This window comes from Geotrypetes seraphini, chromosome 4, assembly GCF_902459505.1.
Source record: "Geotrypetes seraphini chromosome 4, aGeoSer1.1, whole genome shotgun sequence".
Taxonomy (NCBI): Eukaryota; Metazoa; Chordata; class Amphibia; order Gymnophiona; family Dermophiidae; genus Geotrypetes; species Geotrypetes seraphini.
In genome coordinates, this window is record NC_047087.1 from 323,268,607 (window position 1) to 323,295,926 (window position 27,320).

At 47.0% G+C, this 27,320-nt stretch overlaps 1 protein-coding gene across 7 annotated transcripts in view; it reads left to right on the forward strand.

Annotated features, from left to right (window-relative positions):
* Positions 1-27,320, forward strand: part of TDRD10 (tudor domain containing 10) — a 75,264-nt gene that overhangs the window by 20,580 nt on the left and 27,364 nt on the right. For 5 of the 7 annotated variants that reach the window (XR_004539220.1, XM_033942106.1, XM_033942103.1 and 2 more), the window contains exons 3-6: positions 3,200-3,258; positions 4,618-4,688; positions 4,986-5,136; positions 21,744-21,795. Coding sequence is in view for 5 of the 7 variants with exons in the window: in XM_033942106.1 (XP_033797997.1) it covers positions 3,200-3,258; positions 4,618-4,688; positions 4,986-5,136; positions 21,744-21,795 (333 nt within the window). In the remaining 2 variants the exon portion in view is untranslated. The remainder of the gene's footprint in view (positions 1-3,199; positions 3,259-4,617; positions 4,689-4,985; positions 5,137-21,743; positions 21,796-27,320) is intronic. The other 2 variants (XR_004539221.1, XM_033942104.1) reach the window with 1 other exon arrangement.

Here is a 27,320-nt window from a genome sequence, read left to right on the forward strand (position 1 = left end):
AAAAAGTAGCAGATAAAGATCAATCACACAGGTCTCCTTCAAGGCTCAGTAACATAAGAAGAACAACATAAGAAGTTGCCTCCGCTGAGGCAGACCAGAGGTCCATCTCGCCCAGCGGTCCGCTCCCGCGGCGGCCCATCAGGCCCATTGCCTGAGCAATGGTCCCAGACTATCCCTATAACCTACCGCTACTCTTATCTGTACCCTTCAATTCCTTTATCCTCTAGGAACCTATCCAAACCTTCTTTGAAGCCTTGTAACGTGCTCCGGCCTATCACAGCCTCCGGGAGCGCGTTCCATGTGTCCACCACCCTCTGGGTGAAAAAGAACTTTCTGGCATTTGTTTTAAACCTGTCTCCTTTTAATTTTTCCGAGTGCCCCCTTGTACTTGTGGTTCCCCGTAATCTGAAAAATCTGTCCCTGTCTACTTTTTCTATACCCTTCAGGATCTTGAAGGTTTCTATCATGTCTCCTCTAAGTCTCCGCTTTTCCAGGGAGAACAGCCCCAGCTTTTTCAGTCTGTCAGTATATGAGAGGTTTTCCATACCTCTTATCAGTTTAGTTGCTCTTCTCTGGACTCCCTCAAGTACCGCCATGTCCTTTTTGAGGTACGGCGACCAATATTGGACACAGTACTCCAGATGCGGTCGCACCATTGCACGATACAGTGGCAGGATGACCTCCTTTGTCCTGGTCGTGATACCCTTCTTAATGATACCCAACATTTTGTTTGCTTTTCTTGAGGCTGTGGCGCACTGTGCCGACGCCTTTAAAGACGTGTCCACCATCACTCCCAGGTCTCTTTCAAGGTTACTTACCCCTAGCAGTGATCCTCCCATTTTGTAGCTGAACATCGGGTTCTTTTTCCCTACATGCATGACCTTGCATTTCCCTACATTAAAGTTCATTTGCCATTTTTTGGCCCATTCTTCTAGCGTCGTTAGGTCCCTTTGCAGATCTTCGCAGTCTTCCATGGTTTCAACCCTGCGGTAGAGTTTGGTGTCATCCGCAAATTTAATAACTTCGCAATTTGTTCCCGCCTCCAGGTCATTAATAAATATATTGAACAGGAGCGGTCCCAGCACCGACCCCTGCGGAACTCCGCTCGTGACCCCATGCCAGTCTGAGTAATGGCCCTTCACTCCAACCCTCTGTTTCCTGTCTGCCAGCCAGTTTTTGATCCATCGGTGGACCTCCCCTTGCACCCCGTGTCTCCACAGTTTTTTAAGCAATCTTTCGTGCGGTACCTTGTCAAAGGCTTTTTGAAAGTCAAGGTAAATTATGTGGAAGAGGTCTGGAAGTGGGGATAGCATCTATTTCATATCCTCAGTGAGACCTCAGGAAGGAACCTAGTGATCAAAGCATTATTAGAGGTGCTGTAGAGCCATTTCTTGTATGACTGGATGAGCTATATTTATCTCTTTTTTTAGTTGTTTAAATTCATGCAGAAATAATTGGTTAGATTGAACCTAATGACTTCATTAACGCATTTCCTTTTTTTAAACCTCTATACCATTTGAAAGAGGGCAAATATCTAATTATTCCCTTTTAGAATTGGATACTTCTTAAATTTAGTAAAAATATTCTGGTACAAGTGTCAAACCTTAAAAAAGGAAGTCATATTGAGCATTGGAAAATAATAATAATTAACTAATAAAAATAGTATATATTTAATTTTCCCCACTACCAAATTTCCCCGCCCTGCCCCACCCGGCTACTTTTTCATGCCACCTGGCTGGAAAAAATTTCTGGGGAGAACACTGAACAACTGTATATCTGGCTTCAGCTCATTTCATTGCCTCCTTATGTGGTGTAACTTGTCTATTTACTTCTGTATTATTGATTCAGAAATAAAGTTAGTTGACAACATAAATTCTTTTTACTTATCGTTTTAATGCAGTGTCTCTAGCCCAAAAGGCTTTCTCAAGGGTTCGTGGAGGAGCTCAAATGCGACATCCTTCCTCGTTTAGGGCTAGAATAAAATTAAGAGGTAATAATGCCCCCATATAAGACTCTCTGATACCCCACCTTCAAAAAGATATAAACAGAATGGAGTCCATCCAGAGGTTAGCTACTAAAATGGTCAGTGATCTTCATCAAACGTATGAGGACAGACGTCAAAATCTCAATATGTATTCTTTGGAGGAAAGGCAAGAGAGAGGGGGCGTATGATAGAAAAGTTTAAATACTTAATTTTTTTTAATTTAAAACATTTATATCTCGCATATCCCAAAATCTATGCGGGTTACAACCAACATACATGTGCACATTAACAAAAACATTCTCTTATGACTCCACTAAATGAATACAAAATTGTGCATAAATGCATATGAGGTGAGTCTCTTTCAATTGAAACTCTGGAATGAAGAGGCATAAGGGTGGTCGATCATTGGAACGAGCTGCCTCAGCGGGTGATTGAGGCCAGCAGCGTGTTAGATTTCAAGAGGAAATGGGATATTCATGTGGGATCTCTAGGAGAGTAAGAATCAGGGAGTGGGTCACTGGTATGGGCAGACTCGATGGGCTATGGCCCTTTTCTGCCGTCAATTTCTATGTTTCTATGTTTCTAAGAAGAAGGTGAAAGGGGATTGGCGGTAGTAATCTCAGAAAATAACTTTTTTCATAGAGAGGAACAGGCTTCCTATGGATATGGTGGAGATGAAAAATGTATCTGAATTCAAGAAAGCTTGGGACAAGTACGTAGGATCTCTAAAGGAGAGAAAGGGATAGTGGATGACATGGATAAGCAGACCAGTAGGTCATAAGATCTTTATCTGCCTTCATTTTTCTATGTTTAAATGTTTGGGGATCTCTAAAGGTGACCTCCGTTCAGCTGTCTGTAAATCTTGAACCAATAGAGATCCAACCCCCAAATTTTTCATGGTTTTGTTTGAGACCCTAGGGAACATCAGCATAAAATGTTTAATTTGGCGGAGGTCGAGCGAGGACCCCTTGTCCACATGATATGGATTGACCCAATTGTTCCTGAAATAATCCCAATGAAGTTAATTCTGCAGCAGTGAAACATCCAGTGTTAGGTCAGGTGGATATTCCTGGGTCAGTCGTGCCTAGATTATCCTTCCCAGGGATCTCCTTTCTGTAACTTGCTCTGAAGATGTATCTCTACTTACAATTTTATGCATTTCTTGGATTTTGTGATGAGATGGAATACAATTCTAAATCCATTTCTTTTTTGTAGAACAGAGAAGGGCCCAGCAGGAGCTCTATGCCGGGAACCTCCCCAGCAACATCAGCATGGTATGTTACTTCCTCCCCCCCCCCCACCACACACACACTCACTGTTTTTCAGGCTTTTCTACATTATTTTCTTCATCACTGTCTGGTGCTCTCTTTGCAATATACTAGTTCTTTGAGGGCAAACAAAATTTTCACCTATAGTCTGACATCATCTGATAGAGAAAACTTCTTTTATGAACTCTGTCACTTTCTAGAACTTTTGAGAGATCTCACCATTCATTTGTACCTGTTCCACCTGCTTCTCACATAGATCCTCCGCACTTCTTACTTTTTCTGTAAAGCTGAATGGACATGTCTGCGTATTTTTTTTTTTTTCAGTGATCAGATTATTTAGGTTTTCATTGTAAGTCCTGCCACTGTTGTGCTGTCTATTTTCTCGTTAGAGATCCCTAGGTAGGTTTTACTAGTATCGTTCAAGTTTTCTTTATTTTTCACTATTAGCATGGTGCAGGCTATTTTTTCTAGACTTGTCTAAGAAGACTCTCAGTGACTTAAAGATTAAGACGGGGAGATGTTTACACATACACTAGAACAGGGGTGTCCAACCTGTGGCCCGAGGGTCGCATGCAGCCCCGTGAAATATTTTGTGTGGCCCCGGTTGAGGGCGATGCAGTATTTTCCTCTGCTGCCTCCGGGTGTTTAACGTCTTGCCGGCTCCCTCCTCTGTCTTGCTGCAGCGTTTGCGTGTGTGTGCGACCCCAGAAAATTATTTTTAGGACAAAGCGGCCCAGGGAAGCCAAAAGTTTGGACACCCCTGCACTAGAAGATTATATTGAATTAGACACCTCAAATGATAATAAATAAGTAGGGACTCCAGCCGATACATGTTGGAAAGAATTCTCTATTTCTTTGTCAACCTTTCCAGACCGGTACAGACTTCACTGCTCATGACCAGCAGGTGGAGACTGAGACCAAACTTTTGGTTATAGTACTTCCCGTATATACTTGAATATAAGTCGATCCTAATATAAGTTGAGACCCCCATTTTCCCCCCAAAAAGGAGGAAAAATGGTCGACTCGAATATAAGTTGGGCGGCTTAATATTCAAGTGCCCTGCCCTGTCAGACTCTGCACCCAGCCCCCTCCCTTCCCTCCCCTGTCTTTGTTCTTTGTGATGAAATTGAATTAAAAAGTCATTATATCCAAGAAGCAAGACTTGTTTCGATGGACAGAAGGTTACAGAACGAGGTTTATATGCTGTGAGGCTCTGAGGAGGTAGACTTACTTACATTTACTTATGAGAGGGACTTTCAGGATATCTGAAATGCCCTCTCATAAGTAAATGACTCATCCTTATATTTCAGATTAGATGCATAATTTGTCATGTCTGCAGCCCTAATTTTAATTTATGGATTTCAGAAGCACCTTAAAAGCCTGTTCTCCAAATATAACCCAAAGTGTATCCGGAAAGTGGAGACTGAAAGAAAATGGTAAGAAATGAGTTCATAAGAGATTATGGACCTCTACCCCATCTTGAATCCTAGACTATCCTATCTCAGTTGGCCCTTTCTCTGTCAGCATACCCCAACCCTTTTTCATGCTGCCTTATCCTATTCTTACTTTGGCTTGTCTTACCCTGGCCTAATAGATCCTTTTCTCATTTACTCACTGAGTGTCTGCTATCTCATTATTTCCCCTAGGCAGTACTCTGTGATACCTGGCCCTCACCTTCATGTTCAAGCCTTGTTCTCCTTCTTCCTTATGCTCTTTCATTATTCTTTATCCAGCTATGCCTTCATTGATTTTGAGGATTCAGAAACATTGGAACTGGCTATAAAGCAGCTGAACAACACAACGTATGAAGGACGACGTTTAATAGTGCACATGGCACATCAAAAAAGGAAAGAGAGAGTGTCCTGGAAAAATACAAAACGTGAGGTGAGATGTAGAGGAAATGCACATGTTTTGAGTTGGAGAGGGGGCAGGAGAGTGGACATAAAAAGGGAAGTTTGTGGGAGACTGAGGGCTAGATGCATTAAACGGTCGCTAAGACCGTATGAGTCGCTGTTGGCCGATTGTGGAACAGTGATTGATGATCCAGCAAGTTTCCATGCAAATGATTTGCATGGAGGTTCGCTGTAATCCTGACCAACTAGTCGCTCTAAGAGCAACTTGACACATGCGCAGAGCCATTTTGGGGAAGCCCGAACAGCTGAGTGGCAGGAAAGCCCCAAAAGCAGCCTGCTATCACTCTACTGTTGGGGCTTTTAATTTTTTAAACGGAGGGAGGGGCCTTGGGCATCTGAGCCCGAAAATCCAAATCCTGAAAAAGATATGCCGGAAAACGCCAGACCCGGGGTGTTCGATAATAGTGTGGGGGCTCCACATCCATCCAAACCATGCAATGGTCGGAAATCTCCCCAGGGCCAATGGAGGCAGCAGACACCTAGTGGAAACACTGAAGCTCGTAGGAGTAAATAATCCAATCTAGAATATAAACCATGGGCCCTGGAGAGATGCGTAAAATCACGTTCAGATGGATGTAGGGCCACCAGACATCCACCAAATCCAAAGAAGACACAAAAGTGGGAAATAAATCGGGAACAAGACCCCCAGTGGACGAAGAGCATGACGAGTGATCCCAAGAAGAATCCATCACTGCATTCATGTCTCCTACAATGAGCAAATCCTGAGACTCGTATGGGGCACACACCTCCAAAAGATGACGGAAAAAAGCTGCAGAAGGATGATTGGGGGCATAAACCACCAATAAAATGAGTTACCGCCCAAACAGACGCAATTGCAGCAAAAGATATCTGCCCAAAGCAATCTGTAACAACTCAGCCGTACACTGCACTGCCTTAGCAATAAGGACTGCAACGCCTCCTCGCCTACCCCCAGAAGATGAATAAAACACTTCACCCATCCAGCCTTGCTTAAGTTTCATATGCTCAGCATCACTCAAACGGGTCTCCTGCAAGTACACCATGGCTGCTCCATGTCTCCGAAGAGCCTGCAGAATCTTACTTCTCTTAACTGGGGAAGTAATGCCTCCCACATTCCAAGTTAGGATCCGGTTAAGAGAACTACTCAGGAGTCATCAAAAAAGACCACCAAACATATAACAGCATGATAGAAAGGGTGGAGCGCTCAGCCCTCACTCCCACCACACAAAAAGTATAGAAAACCGACACAGACAAGCCCACTACATATGCCTCTCGCACCCCAGGCACACCAAAAAACTGAAAAACACCAACCCAAAGCACTATCATACCCAAAGAACTCTGAAACACTTTCCAACAGGCGCTCTGAGCTGAGGACCCAGAATGATGCAAGGGTCACGCTCCATCTCTAAGCGGCATACTGTGCTGGTTGAGGGTGGTGCGTCCATGAAGGACCCGGAGGAGCGTAAGTTGGAGTCCCTCCTTAAACAGAGTTTTGATGTGACAGCTCTGTCGATCCAGGCGGCTGGTGGCTTGGGTGTGTTTTCGTTGGGCCCAGCATGTGCTTGATAAATCTGAGAATTGGGGCTTGCTAAGTCAAGAAGTTTCCAAAATTGAATTGGGTGCTTCTTATCTCTCAGGTGCCATATATGACCTCTTGCGAGCTTCTGCCAAATCTCTGGCCTTAGGAGTGGCAGCACGCCATACCTTGTGGCTTCACGCTTGGTCAGCGGATTCGGGTCCCCTGGCACCCGTCCTGCACAATGACTCCTTGCTGGCGCCCGTCTTGGTTCCGGTAGGCGCCCGGTTGATAGACTTTTATCCACAGTGGACAGACATCATGTCGGATCAGTGGGTTCTGGAAGTGATCCAGGATGACTATGCTGTGGAGTTCGCCCGGTCCTTCAAAGATTGTTGGATCTTCACGTGGTGGTTCCAGTTCCCCCTCTGGAGTGGGACACAAAGAAAGAAGGGACCTTTCGACCCATCCTGGATTTGAAGGGGGTCAACAGAGCTCTTCACGTGCCTTCCTTCCGCATGGAAGCTCTGCGGTCTGTGATTCTGGTGGTTCAGCTGGGGGAGTTTCTGACCTCTCTCGATCTGACTGAGGCCTACTTACACATTCTTGTACAATCTCTCTGGAAGCTGAACGAATGGGATCTTACATCTATGATATCTTCAGCTGCAGGGTAACTAAAAGATGATCCCTCCCCTTTGGGCTACCTGCCCGGGAGCTTCCTGACATACGCAGTTTGTTCTTGCAGCTTCACTGCTTGGTTTCATTTCAGTTCTGCTCTTGATTTGTTTTCAATTCTTAGTTCTTTTTTATTTTTTTCCGCGGGTTTGCCCACAAGCTGCAGATCAACTCTGTGCGAGTGATCCTTCGGCGGGAGATCGCAGACATTTTAAAGTCTGCTTCTGGAGGGTGCTCTGTAAGCCTGAAACTACAGTAAGCCCTTTGGACAGCCTGCAAATTGAATCGGGTCTCCAGGTTCGGGAGCCATCTCTCCCCTGGTTCGTCCGCAAAGGGGTAGAGCATAGGCTGCTGTGGTTCCAAGGAGGTACACCAGGATTGGAACCGCGCCGCGTGTCTTCCCTGATTTCCCTGAGGGGTCCTGGTGGTCGTAATCTTAGGTGACAGGGAAGTTGAGGCGGCCAGAAGATCTGAAATATCCAGTTTAATCAGCTCCTGAGGTAATGACCCTATGCTTGCACTGTGTATTGCTGGCTGCCATTGAAATGCTTTGCAGCACATGTCTCTGTGGTGTCTGTGAGTCACAGAGTTTGCCGATTTTGGGGGGGTCATCAAATCGGGGTTTTGGGGGGTTTCCATGCATGTCCTGGTCCCCCCCCCCACACCTGTCAAATCCTAAAATCATTTTAGCGTTTTCCTGTCAAAAACGGCACTCGTGGTGGCCATCTTGGATTTTCTTTAAAGTTTTTAAAACTATATTTTTTGGACTTAGAAGCTTCATTTTTGCTCCACAGATGGCCACCTCAGGATAGGATGGCATGGATTCATGCTGTAAATACGGCGGATGGCTTACGGTTTCACAGCCGCATATTCTCTACGCCGCGGCCCATAGAGGGTGTAAACAGTGTGTAGATTCCGCACTATCCTCTGGAGAGGATCTGCTTTCCTCAGTTTCCACCAGAGACGCGATTCCAGCGTCCAGGTTGCTGGAATTGTGCGAGGAGGGCGTTTTTGCAAAACGCAAGCGCAGTTCCAGGGAATGTCTCATCAATCTTCAAACAATTTCAAATCTGAGTCCCGCTGATCAGCTCAAGCCGCCGAGGATTAATTTCCGCCAGAATTTGTGGATATGATGTATCAGGCTTTCATGAGAAAGTGGGCTATGCCTGTGTCTCCTTTTCAGTCTGCGGTGCGGCAGTCTGTACAGCCTTTGGATTCCAGTATGTCAATCTGATCCTTGCTGGTACGCCTGAATGTCGGCAGCAACCTCCTGCTATTGTCTTGGTACCTGCGTCACATTCTAGGCCATTGCTGTCGCACGGTGCTTCGGCGAGTCCCGTTGATGTGACTAGACTAGCAGATCTTGGGGATTCCCAGAATGCTGATTCTCATGGTGTGGGAGAGCATCAGATGGTGCGCAGGCTAAGTCCAGTTGCCATCCTGATCTTATCTCTGAATCCCTGCTGACATTGGGACTTGACTCAGACTCTGCCTGCAGTTCAGGCAGAGTGTTTGATCATGTGTTCTACGCACCCGCTCTCCGATCCATTTCCAGCTCATGTGGACTCGTCAGAAATGCTCTTGGAGGTTGGGGCCCCAGAGGGTCCCCTGAAGTGCGCTGGGGCCAGGGCTACTTTGTATCCCATGGTTTTGTAATTTTCCAAGCACCTCGTCCCATTGAGGTGGATTTGGCAGTGGCTCAGGTCGCTAAACATACCTACCTCCTTGACCTAGGCTGTCCTGAAGGATGTCCTGGATTGAAGTCTAGATTTTGTTGTGAAGTGTCTTTTGATCCACTGTGACGGGAGTGTGAGCTACAGTGGCCATTTCCTCTGTGGCCCAAACATGTCATACTGAACTTCGTCAGGTTCCTGTGGAGGTTGTCCTTTGGGACCTCGGCTTCCTGATTTCTGGAGTGAATTATTTGGCAGCCACATTCTGTAATATTTTGACCGTATTTGCTAAGCTGGCTGCTTGTTCAGGAGACTGTTATGGATTCAACAGTGGTTGGGTGATTCTTTATCCATGTCTGTGCTGAATAACTTATCCTTCCACGGTTTGACCTTCTTTGGATGACTTGATGGCGAGTGTGCAGGACTGTAAGCCTCAGGCACTTCCTGGCTCTGGACCTCGTCTGTCCAGGGGGACTCCTGGCAAATATCAGTATGCTGGACCTCCTGTGGGGGGCAGCATTTCAGAGCATCCTATAGACCTCGCTTTGGAGGTACAGTGCACCCACAGCCTTCTGACTCTCGATCTTCTTCTATCCCTTCTAAGAGAACCTTATGATGCCAGGTCTCTGTCGAGGCCCCACCCCCTGAATTGGGGGGCAACTTTTGGCCTTCCTTTCAAAATGGCTGAAGCCAACTTAGGACCCGTGGGTCCTAGCGGTTTTAAAGGATGGTCGACTACAGTTCTTCCGGCTGCCGCCAGACTTCTTCCGATCCTCTCCCGAGAGAAATCCGGACAGGGCCGGCAAGCTGCGTGCTACGGTGTGCCGGTTAATGGATTTGGTGGCCATGTAGTCCGTCCCACAGGATGCCTTCAGCTCCAGGAGATGTGTGATTTTCTTCATCGGGCCAAAGGACTCTGATTGCAGACCATTTCTGGACCTGTGTGCAGTGTACGCATCCTGGCGAGTTCTGCGTTACGGCTGGACCTGGGGTGTTCAGTCATAGTAGCGTTGGCACCCGGGGAGTTTTTGTCTTTCTTGGATTTCACAGAAGCGTGTCTCCATTTCCCGATATTCCCAGGTCGGAGGTTCCTGAGGTTTATTGTTCTTGGGAGGCATTTCCAGTTTGTGGCGCTCCCTTTTGATTTGGCATCAGCGACCAGATCTTTACCAAGATCATGGTGGTAGTGGATGCCCATCTGTGATCTCGGGGTGTCCTACTGCTTCCGTACCTCGATGACTGGCTGATCAGAGCTCCTTAGTGGAAGCAGGGTCGCTTGGTGGTTCACTAAGTGGCGTCGTTGCTGGTCCATCTTGGATGGGTGCTCTGAGGAAGAGTTGCCTCGTTTGGGACATGTTAGCGGTCCCGACACCGACGGCCTGGCAGTACCTGCAGGTGTTGAGTCTCATGGTGGCGACCAGAGATGTAATCCAATGGGCGGGAGCTCGCCTTCGTCCTCTTCAGTTTTCGCTTCTGGAGCGGTGGAATCCCCAGAGAGGGCATTCTTGTTCATTCTTATCTGGACGACTGGCTGATTCGAGCCAAATCGTTCCAGGAGAGCACTCGGGTCAAGGCTTGAGTGGTGGAGTTTCTGCAGTCGCTGGGATGGGTAGTCAACATTGCAAAGAGCCAGTTGTCTCCATCGCAGCGCCTGGAATATCTTGGGGTCCTGTTTGACACCTCCTTGGGGAAGGTTTTCCTTCCGGAAGCCTGGGTAAGCAAATTGCAATCTCAAATTCGCCTGCTTATGGCGTCCCGGTGTCCTTGGGCGCAGGATTTCCTCCCAGTCTTGGGGTTGATGGTGGCCTCCCTCGATGTTGTGAGGTGGTCGTGAGCCCAAATGCATCCTCTTCAGTATGCTCTTCTTCAGATGTGGTCACCTCAGTGGCACAGCCTGGATCATCCTGTTCCGCTTCGGACCCCCCATCTTCTACAAGGGGCGAGTCTGGATCAGCCGCAGTGGACGGTGCTGCTCATGGATGCTAGTCTTTTTTTGTTTGGGGGCTCAATGTCTAGGTCACCCAGCTCAGGGCACATGGTCCACGGAGGAGGCTTCTTGGTCGATCAATGTTTTGAAGTCCAGAGCCATCCGTCTGGCGTTGCTAGCCTTCCAGTCCTTTCTGATGGGCAAGTCAGTTAGGGTTCAACCATGTCCAACGGAGGATCTGTTGTATGCGTTCCCTCCGTGGCCATTAGTGGGCAGAGTTCTCCACATACTTCGCCATCTGGGTCTCATGGTTCTGGTGGCTCCAGATTTGTCTCAACGACCGTGGTACGCAGATCTGGTGAGGCATCTGGTGGCTGATCCTCTTCCTCTGCCTCTCTTGCACGACCTTCTAACTCAGGGTCCCATTCCAGTATTCGATCCGGGTCCCTTTTGTCTTACGGCTTGGCTCTTGAAAGGGGTCGTCTAGGTAAGATGGAGTATTCAGATAAGGTGATTTCAACTCTTTTGGGGTCCTGGAAGCTTTCCACCTCTCGGGCTTATGTGAGGGTTTGGCATCTATTTGAAGAGTGGTGTGATGCGCGTGGGGTGGTCTCTTTTCGCACTTCCCTGCCTATTATCTTAGAGTTCTTGCAGGATGGCCTGGATAGGGGACTGGCTTGGTCTTCTCTCCGGGTTTAGCGTGCAGCTTTGTCAGCCTTTCGGGGGTTCTTGAAAGGTCAGCGTTTGACTGCCATTCCTGATGTGATTCGTTTCTTGCCGGCAGCCAAGTTAATCAGGCCTCCCGTACGACACTCTGTTCCATCTTGGGATTGGAATCTGGTTCTGTCCGTTCTGGTGCCCCCTCCTTTTGAACTGGTGGGCAACTGCTCTTTTAAGGCGGTCTTCTTGGTGGCCATTTCTTCAGCTAGATGTATTTCTGAGCTGCAGGCTTTCTTTTGTAGGACTCCCTTCTTGGAGTTTTCTAGGGAGCGGGTTGACTTGCAGCCTGTTCCTTCTTTTCTGCCAAAAGTAGTTTCTCCTTTCCATGTCAATCAATCTGTAGTTCTCCCGGTGTTGGGTTGTTGGGAGGGCTCTTCTGAGCAGAGACATAGAAACATAGAATATGACAGCAGAAAAGGGCCATCGGCCCAACAAGTCTGCCCACTTGAAGAACCCTCCCCTCTAAGCATTTCCTCGAAGTGAACCCACATATTTATCCCATTTTTTTCTTAAAATCGAGCACGTTGCTGGCCTCAGTTACCTGAAGTGGAAGATAATTCCAACGATCAACCACCCTTTCAGTGAAAAAATACTTCCGAATGTCTCCTTGGAATCTCCCACCCTTGATTTTTAACGGATGCCCTCTTGTTGCCGTACGTCCTGTAAGGAAAAAGATGTCTTCTTCCACCTCAATGCAGCCAGTAACATATTTGAACATCTCTATCATGTCTCCCCTCTCATTGCGTTCTTCAAGAAAGTATAGCTGCAACTTACCTAGACGTTCTTCATATGGGAGATCCTTGAGTCCTGAGACCATCCTAGTGGCCATTCGCTGAACTGACTCCATTCTCAGCACATCCTTTTGATAATGTGGCCTCCAAAATTGAACACAATATTCCAGATGTGGTCTCACCATGGACCTGTACAACGGCATTACAACTTCAGGCTTTCGGCTAACAAAACTTTTTCGGATGCAACCCAGCATTTGTCTAGCTTTGGATAAAGCTTTCTCCGCTTGATTGGCAGTCTTCATATCTTCACTAATGATTACTCCTAGGTCCCGTTCTTGTTAAGGTCTCGCCATTCAGGGTGTAAGTTCAGCATGGGTTTCTACTGCCAAATTGGATGTCAGTCGGGTCCTTTGCTCTTATGTGCAGAGGACCCAGGAGATCAGAAAATCAGATCATCTCTTTGTCCTTCTAACAGGTCCTTGTAAGGGGGATGGCGCTTCTAAGGCTACTATTGCGCGCTGGATTAAGGAGACTATTGCTTCCGCTTATCTTCTGAAGAAGCCTGTCCCCGACTTTCTCAAGGCTCATTCCACTGGGGGTCAGGCAGCTTCTTGGGCTGAGTCTTCTCTAGTGCCTCCAGTAGATATTTGCAAGGCTGCAATTTGGTCTTCTCTGCATTCCTTTGTCAGACACTACCGTAGTGGATGTTCAGGCGCGTGAGATGCGGTATTCGGTGAACATATTCTGGTGTCGGCCCTTCGGGGGTCCCACCCTTGATGGGTACTGCTTTGGTACGTCCCATCCATAAAGGAACTATACCGATCTTTCAAGCGATACGGAAGGAGAAATTAGGTTCTTAACTGCTAATTTTCTTTGTTAGCTTGTAGACCGGTATAGTTCCCAACCCTATCTGTCTTTGAGTGGCATTTGTGGGGGTTTTTTGCTCATGTGCAGAATTTGAATTTTTCTGCGGGTTCTAGTATTTTTCTAGTGCCGGGGAGAATTAAGAACAGCAGCGATAGCTCAGCTAGCTTAGCTGGTGAGCTGTGGGGATGTTTTCTTTCCAGGATCAAGTTCTATACATGTTCCAACAGTTGTTTAAAGATGTTTGTTGTTTTTTTACACTCCTGTTTGGAGTGTCATTTACTGTTTTTTTAAGTTAAGAAATTTCCTTGGTTCTGCTTGGCTATTTGGGAAACTGGAGTAGCAAGAGAAGATGCTCTACTGATATACAAGTTTTGATCTCAGTCTCCACCTGCGAGGCATATTACCCATCTGTAAAGTAACTATACCGGTATACAAGCTAACAGAAAGAAAATTAGCAGGTAAGAACCTAATTTCTCCTTATCCCTTCTCGAGCGGTTTTCGAGGTCCTCTAGCTTAGCCACATGCTCCTGCACGAGGCCGTCCAGCTGCACCAACGTTTCCTCTGCAGCATGTGCCGAGTCTTCCACTGCGGACATCTGATTTTCTAGTTCACCCGTGCGCTGAACCATATCGCCCAACAACCGCTCAAGGTGAGTCAATTGCCCAGATAATTTCTCCATCTACGGCTGCAGGGCTCTCAACTGTAGTGAGCTGGGAAAGCTGCCCTTCAGTAAAATCACCCGTCGGCGGTTGTTGAAGAGGCACCATATTGCTTTCCATCATGCAAGGTTTATCCTTATCTTTCTTTAGATTCCGGCTACCATCGTGCCTCCAGGTGATCGCAAATATTTGTCCATATAAAGTAAGGACCCAAAAAACTTACGGTAGGAGTGCCAGATCCGGTAAATAAAGTTATAATGTCAGATGCAGGGCGAGGCCCTGGGAGCTGCAGGCAAATATGTCCACACTCCATCACGTGACCTCCCTTAAATGATTAAATTAAAGGCTGATTTACCCAAGGAAATTTAGGACCAGCTGATTAAGCATCTTGCAGATATGAACTCTTCAGAGTGTGTGTGGATGTGTGTGTGATATAGCTTACGCATTGCTTTATGAGCATCTAAGAGTTAAGGAACCTCTTGTTCTAAGTGGAAATAGATCAGGAAGGACTGTGCTTTATATACAAGATATGCTCTCTGCCCCTCAGAAATGAGGGGCAAGAAGATAAACTCCATTCCCTGAGTTTTGTGCAGTGAAAACAGAACTTTTTTGGAGATACATCCTTAGGATTTGTCTTGCTTTTGAGAACATGATTTTCATATTAATAATCTTGTCTGGCCCTGTTGCTGCCTTTGTTTTGGTGAGTGTGTAGTGCAGTGGTTAGAGCCACAGCCTCAGCACCCTGAGGTTGTGGGTTCAAATCCCACACTGCTGCTTGTGATCCTGGGCAAGTCACTTAATCCCCCCATTGCCCCAGGTACATTAGAAAGAGTGAGAGCCTGCCGGGACAGATAGGGAAAAATGTTTGAGTATCTGAATATAACAGAACCAAGAAAAAGAGGGGTCCAACCTTATCTGCAGTGAAAAAACCAATCAGGAACAAACAAACCAAAACTGCAGATGTGTACAACGATGTAGGCAAATTTTATTGTGACAACCAAACTATATATAGTTTGGTTGTCACTAAAATTTGCCTACATCGTTGTACACATCTGCAGTTTTGGTTTGTTTGTTGCTGAGTACCTGAATGTAAACCACTTAGACTTTAAGTGGTATATAAATGCTTAAATAAAATGTGGATTTTTTTTTTTTTGTACAATCCCACTTTATTTCGGGACCAGTGGGTGTTATCCCTCTACCCACCAAGACTTTGTAGGAAGCCTCAAATTCAGAGACTTAAACCCCTCCCCCTCATACCTCATCACTGCGCCAGTAAACCCCCAACTCCTCAGTCTTCCTTTGTACAAGCCAGGCTGTAGGAGTCTTATCTTTTCTGCTTGTGTTTTATTTCACGTATTATTTGTGTTTTGCGTTCATGGTTTTCAGCCTCGTGTGGAGGTTCCCTGAAGAGACATCCTTGACTTTAGGAGATCGCAGACCTTTGGAAAAAGTCTGCTTCTAGGGGGTTCCCTGCTTCTCAGTAAGCCCCCGAGACCAGTGTTTCTCAACTCCGTCCTGGAGTCCCCCCTTGCCAGTCAGGTTTTCAAGATATCCACAATGAATATGCATGAAAGAAATTTGTATATAATGGAGGCAGAGTATGCAAATCAAGTTTATGCATATTAATTGTGGATATCCTGAAAACCTGACTGGCAAGGGGGGACTCCAGGACTGAGTTCATAAACACTGCCCTAGACATCTGCATATCATTCTGAGGCTCAGGGACCATTCGCTTGGGAGCTTGCTTACCCCAGGTTCATTTGCTAGTGGGTAGAGCGCAGGCTGAATGGTTCTGTGGATGCGCGACTGGGATCGGAGCCATACTGCGTTCCTCCGCCAGGCATCTGTGCGGCGTGTCCAAGGGTGGCGGAGATCTCCGGCCGTAGTGGTCAGACCAGTTGGGCAGTCAGACTTGAAATCCAGATTTCCAGTTCACTGAGCCAAAGGATCTCCTTGTGAGTTGTTTTCCGCTCTTTGCAGTTTCTCTCATGTCAGAGTGAGTACAGGCTACAGTGTTTCCCTGTCAAAAATTCGGGGCGGGGGGGGGGCTTAAAGTGGATTTTAGGTGGTATCCCTGCATACCCTATGCTCCCCACCGCTATAATCTAGGTTGGGGGGGGGGTGTTCTCTGGCCCTCAGTGGCTATCTTGAATTTTTCCAGATTTAATTTTCAAATTATTTTTTATATTTGCCAGCTTCATTTTTGAAAGAAAACCACACAGATGACCTTCCAAGAGCAGGATGTCATGGATTCATGCCTCATTTGCAGTGCAATGCTGTTGGGGTTCTGGCAGGTACGCAGGTCATGCCCGCGGTTATGCCAGATTTGCTTTCTATAACTCTGCTTTCACAGGAAGGCGCTGCGGCAAATCTGGCGGTTCTCCAGGACCTGGATCACTGCGGAGCCCCTCATTTGGGGGAGGATCCCAATTTGCACAGATTTTTCAAGCATGCGCTTATTGTGGATTTGATCGCTGAATCTCTACAGGCATTAAAGCTACAGTCTGAGCTACCAGTCACTACTGAATGTTCCCTCATGAGTGACCGGAGACCACAATCCGCCTCTTTTTCTGATCATCCTGACCTCATTTGGATTCTTACGGACATTGAAGAGACTCCCGAGGGTCCCTTGCACTGTGCTTTATTCCCTGGTGGATGCCTTTAGCAAGCACTTTGCTTTCCTGAAGATGGATTCCTCGGTGGCGGAGGTCATCAGGTGCAGCTCTCTCCCCAGTGTGGTTTTGTCCTTAAGCGCCTGTTTGATTTGGCAGCCGCTGGGAAGCAATGGCCTCTTCATGGCTCGGGCTGGCCATTCCAAGCTGCACCCTGATCCTTCATGTGGTGCTTCATGACTTGGATTTTATCATCTTGGGAGTGGCCGATGCCTTGTATGACATTTTGAAAGTCTTTGCTAATCTTTCCGCCTGTTCCGTTTCGGCTCACAGGATGCTCTGGATCTGGCAGTGGTTTGGCGATTCTTCTACAGCGACCTTGAGTTGGTTGCCCTTTAAGGGACATCTGCTGTTCAGCCAGGGTCTGGAAAAAAAAAAAAGCTGCCTGTGACTAGATCCTGCCCTTTCAGGGGCTCAGGGCGTTGTAATTTTCATCCCTTCAGGTGCTCTCATCCATACTCAGGCCCATGCACGGGACAGCGGTCCTCTTCATCTGCTAGACCACTTCAGAGGGTCCCAATGCCAGCAGTCCATGGGAAGTTGGCCGGCAGCTCCAGCAAAAATGCAGTTCCGACACCACCAGTGTCTCCTCCCCTATGGATAGAGGAGCGGTTGTCAGCCTTTCTGGCAGAATGACAGGCAATTACCTCCAACCATTGGGTCCTGGAGGTTCTTAGGGATGGCTACAAGCTAGAGTTTCTCTGTCCTCTAACCGAGTATTTTCTGGATTCTCCTGCGGGCTGCCCTGAGAAGGTGCTTTGGGTGCAGGCCACAGTCCACAGGCTTCTGGATATTGCGGCCATAGAACCCATTCCAGAGCAAGACAAGGGCTTTGGGAGATACTCGATATACTTCATTGTTCCAAAGAAAGGATTGGAGACCAATTCTGGACCTCAAGGCGGTCAATGTGGTGGTGAAAGTGCCCCACTTCCGCATGAAGATGGTGCACTCAGTGAAAGCATCAGTGGCACCAGGACTGTTTCTAGCCTCCCTAGATCTGACAGAGGCGTATCTCCACATTCCCATTTTCCTGAACCACCGGAAGTATACGCGGTTCCACGTCTTGGGGTAATACTTCTAGTTTGCGGTGATGCCCTTTGGATTGGCTACAGCGCCCAGGACCTTCACCAAAGTGATGGTGGTGGTGGCAGCCCATCTTCACACCCTAGGAGTCCTGGTTTACCTGTATCTGGATGACTGGTTGATCAGAGCTCCCTCGCTGTCTGAGGGGCATCAGGCAGTTCAACAGGTAGTGCAGTTGCTGGGTGATCAACTTCAGGAAGAGTCATCTTGAACCGATGCAGGATCTGGAATACCTGGGAGTTCAGTTTCACATGGGACAGAACAAAGTGATCCTTGCTAGATAAGGACAGATTCTTCAGCCTATTGGGAACCACAAGAAGAAGGGGGCACTCAGAGAAGGGGGTACTCGGAGAAGAAGGGGACAGGTTTAGAACCAATGCTAGGAAATTCTTTTTCACTCAGAGGGTGGTGGGCACCTGGAATGCGCTTCCGGAGGTTGTGATAGGACAGAGTACACTACGGGGTTTCAAAGAAGGATTGGATAAATTCCTGAAGGACACGAGGATTAAGGGATACAGATAGAGGTAGGGATAGGATTATGAAAGAGTATAGATAGAAGGATAAAGGGGATTAAAGGGTTTTAGACAAGGATCACCTTATAGGTCATGGACCTGATGGGCAGCCACGGGAGCAGACTGCTGGGCGAGATGGACCTCTGGTCTGACCCAGCGGAGACAACTTCTTATGTTCTTATGTTCCTGTCTCCCGTTAGGAGAAGCTTCGAAAGGTTGTCAGGGACCTTCTGGCCACTCTGGTTCCTACGGTATGGCAGTATCTTCAAGTTCTGGAGACCATGGTGGCAACGATTGATATGGTCCTTTGTGCCAGAGCACGTCTGCGCCGCAGCAGGATTCTCTTGCTTTCGCGCTGGAATCCCCAGCAAAGGCTTGGAGGTGTCACCAGACCTCGTGGACCCTGTGACAGTTGGATCCGTCTCTCCCATCAATCCCTCAGGATTGCCTGAAAACGGGCCTAGTAGTAGCTTTGCTCTGTGTATAGATTGTCAGTCTGTCGTGTATGGGCCCTCCTTCTCTGAGGGGCTCATTGGCATCTCATCCAGATGTATCTCGTTTTCTGCAGGACGTTCTGCGGCTTTGGCCTCTATTGTGCCAACTAAGCAAACTCGATGTAATCTTGTTGTTATAAGAGATTTTTGGATAAGATACTTGCGTTCTAGGCAGGCAAAATGAACTCCTGACTGACTAGTATCATTCCATTGGCACAATCCTATTATTCTTTTAGAAAACTAATGAAAACTGTTTGACAAATTTGTTACTTGACATATCTCTTTTTGTACTTTCCTATGAACTGTATTGTATTTTTCACTGATTGTTCAGTCTTCTTTATTGTGAACCACTTAGAACTTTGTGGTTTGGTGGTATATAATAATAAAGTTGTTTATTATTATTACTAGTGTTTAAGCCCGTTACATTAACGGGTGCTAGAATATATGCCTGTCTGTCTTTCTTTATTTATGTGTCTCTCCCTGCTCCTGTCTCTTTCTTCCTTTCTTTCTGTCTCTCTCCCTCCTGCTATTTTTCTCTCTCTCTCCCTGGCACCCTTTGTCTGTCTGTCTTTCTGGTCCCCTGTCTGTCTCTCTCCCTGGCCTCCTTGGTCTGTCTGTATTTCTTTCTGTCTCTCTACCCCCCACACACACTTTCCTTTGCAGAAGCAGCAGCGGTATTTCCCTTCCCCTCCAGGTCCCTGTGAAGTAGTAGCAGCATTTTCCCCCACCCCCCATTCCCTTCTCTCTCCCCCCCACTTTCCTTTGCAGAAGCAGCAGTGATATTTCCCTTCCCCTCCAGATCCCTGTGAAGTAGTAGCAGCATTTTCCCCCACCCCCCCATTCTCTTCTCTCCTCCCCCCACTTTCCTTTGCAGAAGCAGCAGTAATATTTCCCTTCCCCTCCAGATCCCTGTGAAGTAGTAGCAGCATTTCCCCCCCCCCATTCCCTTCTCTCCTCCCCCACTTTCCTTTGCATAAGCAGCAGCGGTATTTCCCTTCCCCTCCAGGTCCCTGTGAAGTAGTAGCAGCATTTTCCCCCACCATCCCCATTCCCTTCTCTCCCCCCCCCCCACTTTCCTTTGCAGAAGCAGCAGTGATATTTCCCTTCCCCTCCAGGTCCCTGCTGAAGCAATTCCCTTCTCTTACCTGAGCTGTCCTGCTCCGTTCAGCCCCTCCCTGCGATCTGGCCTGCTCCGTTCGGCCCCTTCCCTTCCCGCGGGCTGGCCTGCTGCGGCCGAAGGTTTTTTGTTTTAAGTTTTAAAAGTGCCAGCGGCGGCTCTTCTCACGTTGCTGATCCTCCTGTAAAGAGCAGCCTGCGATGATGGCCGGCTTTAGCGAACCTCACAGGTCGCTCTCCAGCCTCGGTAGCACGTTCCCTCTGACGCACGGGATCGCATCAGAGGGAACGTGCTACCGAGTTGGAGAGTGGCCTGCGAGGTTCGCTAAAGCCGGCCACCATCGCAGGCTGCTCTTTACAGGAGGATCAGCAGCAGCGGCGGCGGCAAGTGAGGGCCGAGGACACGGGTAGGGAGAGAGCTTGCCTGGCTTCCAGGGAGATTGAGGGCGGGAGGAGGGGAGTGGCCAGAATGTTTCCTGCCGCTGGGTTGGCTGCCACGAAACACACACCACAGCCGCAGGCAACACGAAATCCTAAGTGCGCATGTGCGCTTAGTCTTTTATTATATAGGATTTATTCCCTGTTCAACTTGGATTCTTAATCTGGATCTTCGCTCTCTAGCCCATTTGCCATATGAGCCTCTGGAGCAGGCGTCTCTGATGGTTCTAATGATCAAGACAGTCTTCCTGGTGGCTGTTACCTCAGCCCACAGGTCTTGGAACGCCAGGCTTTTTCCTGGAGGGATCTCTTTGTGCATATTACGGATTGCGCTATGATGCTGCATACTGTCCCTTCTTTTCTCCCGAAAGTGATTTCCGCTTTCCATGTGAATCAGGAAGTTCAGCTTCCTGCTTTTGCTTCCTCTGGGTCAAGGGAGCTGGACTGGGTGTTATGATCCTTGGATGTGTGCAGACTTGTATTGCAATATCTGGAGGTCACCTCTCTGATCACCTGTTTGTTCTGGCGGTTTCTGCCCGCAAAGATAGGCTGGCTTCAAAGGCTACCATTTCCAGGTAGATTTGCATGGCCATTTCTGAGGCTTAATTGGTGGCCGGAAAGAAGCCCCATCTCACAGTGCGGGCTCACTCAACCAGAAGTGTTTCATCCTTGGGCAGAGTCGTCGATTTTTCTCTGGATAAGATTTGCAGGGCCGCTACCTGGTCTTTCTTACATACTTTTCACCAAGTTCTACAGGATGGATGTGGCCAAGCAGGATGCTGCTTTTGGTGCCTCTGTTTTGGCAACAGGCTCTTCGTCCCCATTCTGAATTTTTGGGACTGCTCTGTTAGGTCTCACTGGTCCCAGAATAAAGTGGGATTGTACAAGAATGAAAGATTAGCAAAGGTAAGAACCTAATCTTTTGTTCTTAAAAATCAACTCATTATTCTGAGAATCCGCCCCATTTTTGTTGTTTCGCTGATTGTCTGCCTTTACAAGTTCTGGTAAGCTGGATTTCTGTTTTCTGACCAGCCTTTATAAGTGTCATTTGAATGGGTTTAGCACTTAGTTTGGGGGGGTCTCTGGTTCAGGTGTCCCCTTCTGACAGTGCAGGCTGTCTCTCTCTATAGCACTGTTTTATCGTTCAGGTTTATACTGTTTAATGACCTGTTCTCTCATTTTTCATTGTTGCTGTTTTGCATTTGTTGATATGAGCAGAATTAATTTACTTGTTGGGAAGTTCTCCCCTTTTCCCTCTCTCTTATCCTCTACAGATGTTCCTGGCTGCTTTTATACTGATTGAGAAGATGGGATACTGGCACTGTGATGAGGGGGAGGGTTTAAGTTTCTGAAATTCTGAGGCTTCCTACAAAGTCCTGGCAGGTAGAGGGAAATAACCCACTGGTCCCGGAATAAAGTGTGGATTTACAAGAAAGAAAATTAGCAAATGTAAGAACCTAATCTTTTGTTCTTTTGCATTCAGCTCCACCATGACCTGTGCCTTCTTTCTTTCAGCAGTCTGAGGATATCAGCAAAGAGACCAAAGAGCCATCTGACACTTTAACCAGTAAGTATCAAAGCCCAGAAAGGGAAGTTTCAATGGACGGGAATAGGCCCAGGTTATTTTTTATAATTTATCTTTCTATATTGCCTCATCCAAAAAAGGCTCAAAGAGCTTCACAGCTTGACCTGTTAAAAAAACATTTCAGAGCAGTTTACAATCAACAGAAAGATTAAAACACACTACTGTAAATCTAAAACAAAAACTGAAAAATAAAACATTGTGAAACTGGTAAACCAGGAGACAAAAATCATAATATAGAACAGCATAAATAATAGTGCAAAACTAAAAGCACAAATATATGCTGAGTTGTGTCAGCTGTCTCCTCATCTTCCATCTCTCTATTGGTGTCTAGTTGAATACCAAATATGTTTTAAAGAACATAAGAACATAAGAAGTTGCCTCCACTGGGTCAGACCGAGGTCCATCTCGCCCAGCGGTCCGCTCCCGCGGCGGCCCATCAGGTCTGCGACCTGTGAAGTGGTTTCTGACCACTTCTATAACCTACCTCAAGTTCTATCTGTACCCCTCTATCCCCTTATCCTCCAGGAACCTATCCAAACCCTTCTTGAATCCTTGTACAGAGTTCTGGCCTATCACTTCCTCCGGAAGCGCGTTCCATGTGACTACCACCCTCTGTGTAAAAAAGAATTTTCTAGCATTTGTTCTAAACCTGTCCCCTTTCAATTTCTCCGAGTGACCCCTAGTGCTTGTGGCTCCTCTCAGTTTGAAGAATCTGTCCTTATTTACTCTCTCTATGCCCCTAAGGATTTTGAAGGTTTCTATCATGTCCCCTCTAAGTCTCCTCTTCTCCAGGGAGAACATCCCCAGCATTTTTAACCTGTCAGCGTATGGAAAATTTTCCATACCTTTTATCAGCTTAGTCGCCCTCCTCTGCACTCCCTCGAGTACCGCCATGTCCTTCTTGAGGTACGGCGACCAGTATTGAACACAGTACTCCAGGTGCGGGCGCACCATTGCGCGATACAGCGGCATGATGACTTCCTTCGTCCGGGTCGTGATACCCTTTTTGATGATGCCCAGCATTCTGTTTGCTTTCTTTGAGGCTGTCGCACATTGCACCGATGGTTTCAGTGATGAGTCGACCATCACCCCCAGGTCCCTTTCCAGGTTACTCACCCCTAGCAGTGTTCCCCCCATTTTGTAGTTGAACATCGGGTTCTTTTTCCCTACATGCATGACCTTGCATTTCTCTACGTTAAAACTCATTTGCCACTTTTTTGCCCAGTCTTCCAGTCTCGTTAGGTCCCTTTGTAGGTCTTCGCAGTCTTCAAGTCCCTCCTTGAGGGCCGCAATCCAGTTGGGTTTTCAGGATTTCCCCAGTGAATATGCATTGCAAGCAGTGCATGCACATAGATCTCATGCATATTCATTGGGGAAATCCTGAAAACCTGACTGGATTGCGGCCCTCAAGGAGGGATTTTGAAGTAATTATCTTGCTTTTCCAGATGTTGTGGTTGCAGGCTTTTCTTCCTGTTCCAGTTTCAGTAACCATATCATACTCTTGATCCTTGAGATCCAGTTGTCTCCAGATGTAACACAGACAAAAGCATAGAAACATGATAGCAGATAAAGGCCAAATGGCCCATCCAGTCTGCCCATCTTCAGTAACCATTATCCCTTTCTCTCTCAGAGATCCCATGTGCCTATCCCATGCCCTGTTGAATTCAGACACAGTCTCTGTCTCCACCACCTCTTCTGGGAGACTGTTCCAAGCATCTACCACCCTTTCTGTTAAAAAGTATTTCCTTAGATTACTCCGGAGCCTATCACCTCTTAACTTCATCCTGTGCCCTCTCAATGCAGAGTTTCCTTTCAAATGAAAGAGACTTGACTCATGCTCATAGAAACATAGAAAGATGACGGCAGAAAAGGGTTATAGCCCATCAAGTCTGCCCACTCTACTGTCCCACCCCATTAAGTCAGAGTGCTGCTCAACCCACGTAGAGATCCCACGTGGATGTCCCATTTATTCTTAAAGTCGAGCACGCTAGTGGCCTTGATCACCTGCACCGGTAGTTTGTTCCAGTGATCCACCACCCTTTCTGTAAAGAAATACTTCCTGGTGTCACCACCAAATCTCCCTCCTCTGAGTTTGAGCAGGTGCCCCCTTGTGACTGAAGGTCCCTTAGGAAAGAATATGTCGTTTTCCACCTCGACACGACCCGTGACGTACTTAAATGTTTCAATCATGTCACCCCTCTCCCTGCGCTCCTCTAGAGAGTAGAGCTGCAACTTGCCCAGTCTTTCCTCGTATGAGAGACCCTTGAGTCCGGAGACCATCCTAGTGGCCATTCGCTGGACCGACTCAACTCGAAGTACATCTTTACGGTAATGTGGCCTCCAGAATTGCACACAGTACTCCAGATGAGGTCTCACCATGGCTCTGTACAGTGGCATTATGACTTCAGGTTTACGGCTGACGAAGCTTCTATTGATACATCCCATCATCCGCCTTGCCTTGGATGAGGCCTTCTCTACCTGTTTGGTAGCCTTCATGTCTGCACTGATGATTACTCCCAAGTCCCGTTCTTCTGAGGGCGTAGCTAGTGTTTCTCCATTCAAGATGTATGTTCTGCATGGATTTCTGCTGCCGAGATGCATCACCTTACACTTCTGTGCATTGAAGCCCAGCTGCCATGTTGAGGACCAGTTTTCCAACTTGATCAGATCCTGCGCCATACCATCCGTGAGATCGCTTTCACCTACTATATTACACAGTTTGGCGTCGTCGGCAAACAACGCTATTTTTCCCTGAAGCCCTTGGGTCAAGTCCCTTATGAATATGTTAAAAAGGGATGGTCCCAGGACTGAGCCCTGCGGCACTCCGCTAGTCACCTCCGATGTCTCAGAGAGAGTGCCATTGACCACCACTCTCTGAAGTCTTCCACTTAGCCAATCGTTGACCCATGCAGTTAGTTTCTCACCTAACCCCATCGATTTCATCTTGTTTAATAGTGTACGGTGTGGGACACTGTCAAAAGCTTTACTGAAATCCAAGTATACTATGTCCAGAGACTCTCTCGAGTCTAGCTTTCCTGTCACCCAATCAAAGAAGCTGATGAGATTGGACTGGCATGACCTGCCCCTAGTGAATCCATGTTGACAGGGATCCCTCAGATTCCCCTCATCCAATATCGTGTCTAATTTCCCTTTAAGTAGAGTTTCCATGAGTTTACACACTATTGATGTGAGACTTACTGGTCTGTAATTCGCAGCCTCCGCTCTGCAACCCTTTTTGTGCAGAGGAACAACATTGGCAGTTTTCCAGTCCAGGGGGACCCTCCCCGTACTTAGGGAGAGATTGAAGAGCATGGCTAACGGTTCCGCCAAAACATCGCATAGCTCTCTGAGCACTCTTTGGTGCAGATTGTCCGGTCCCATGGCTTTGTTCAACTTGAGTCTTGACAGTTCTCTGTAAACATCAGCTGGTGTGAACTCAAACTCCTGAAATGGGTCATCCATGCTTTGCTTTGCATCCAGCCAAGGCCCGTGCCCTGGTGCCTCGCAGATAATGACTGAACAGAAGTAATCATTCAGTAGTTTGGCTTTATCGGAGTCAGTTTCCACATAATTCTCGTCTGACGTTCTAAGGCGTACTATCCCGTTTGTGTTCTTTTTCCTGTCGCTAACGTATCTGAAGAAGGATTTGTCCCCTTTCTTGATGTTCTTTGCTAGAGTTTCTTCCATACGAAGTTTGGCCTCCCTGACTGCTGTTTTGACCGCTGCAGACTTTGTCCTATATTCAATGTTTGCTTCTTTTTCCCCCATGCGTTTGTATGATAGAAATGCTCTTTTCTTCTCCTTGACGAGGTATGATACCTCATCTGTGAACCATTGGGGTTTCCTTTTTCTTTGTTGTTTGTTTACCGATTTTATGTAGCGGATAGTTGCCTCATGAAGGATCGATTTCAAGGTTGTCCACATAGCTTCCACATTATCAGTTACTTCTTGAACCTGCAGCGTCTGGTAGACGAAATCTCCCATGCATGCGAAGTCCGTGCCCCTGAAATTGAGTACCCTTGTTTTTGTTTGTGATCTAGGGAAGCCTTTCTTAAGGTTAAACCATACCATGTTATGGTCACTGGTGGCTAGCGTCTCTCCCACCAAGACGTCCGAGACGCTTTCCCCATTAGTAAGTACCAGGTCCAGGATGGCCTGGGCCCTAGTGGGCTCTAGTACCATTTGTTTGAGCTGTACTCCCTTCATGGATGTTAATATCCTGCTATCACAAGCTGTCGCTGATAGTGTGTTCCAGTCTACATCAGGCATGTTGAAGTCTCCTAATAGAACAGCCTCCCCCCGTAAGGTGATATTCTCAATGTCTTCAATTAATTCTGCGTCCTTTTCCTCCGATTGTCTCGGAGGTCTGTATACCACACCAAGGTACAGGCATTTTTCTCCACCTCTGGCCAAGTTTACCCAGATGGATTCCCCAGTATACTAGACATCTGTGATCCTGGTTGTCTTAATGTTCTCTTTGGACCTAACTGCGGCATTCGACTTAGTGGATCACAACATCCTTCTACAGATCTTAGACGCAATAGGCATCTCAGATAAAGTATACTCTTGGTTTGAAGGATTCCTAAAACTCAGAACCTACAGTGTAAAATCAAACAAAGAAAAGTCAGAATCCTGGTCAAACCCCTGCGGCGTACCACAAGGATCTCCACTATCCCCCACCCTCTTCAATCTCTACACTGCTTCTCTAGGAACGCATCTGGACAATCTGGGCATAACCACCTATAGTTATGCTGATGACATCACCATCCTCATCCCATACGATCATTCTAAACCTACCATGACAGACAAACTTCACCAAACACTTGAAACAGTCACAACCTGGATGAAAAATCACAAACTTAAACTCAACCAAGACAAAACCAAATTCATCCTTCTCGAAAATGACAAGATCCAAACCACAACCAACTTAGACATAAACGCAATCAAATATCCCATCCAAACCACCATAAAACTACTTGGCATGACCATAGACAGATGCTGCACTATGCAACCGCAAATAAATAAAACAATTCAGAAATCATTCGCAATCATGAGAAATCTGAGACAAGTCCGAAAATTCTTTGAAAGAACACAATTCCAACTTATAGTACAATCCCTAATACTAGGTATATTGGACTACTGCAACATCCTCTTCCTTCCTTGCCCTGCAACTACGATCAGACAACTCCAAACAATCCAAAATACAGCTTTGAGACTCATCTACTCATTGAAAAAACATGACCACATCACTGAAGCCTTCATCAACTCACATTGGCTTCCAATCCAAGAAAGAATCCAATTCAAATTCTACTGCATATTATTTAAAACCCTACACGGAGACAGCCCATCATACTTGAACAATCGCCTCATCCAAGCACCCACTACAAGACACAGAAAAACGCACTCCCCATTCATACCCCCCCCAATCAAGGAAGTAAAAAGAACAAAACTACACGACGGCCTCCTAGCCACCCAAGCCGCAAGGCTGGACAACCAGATCTCCAACC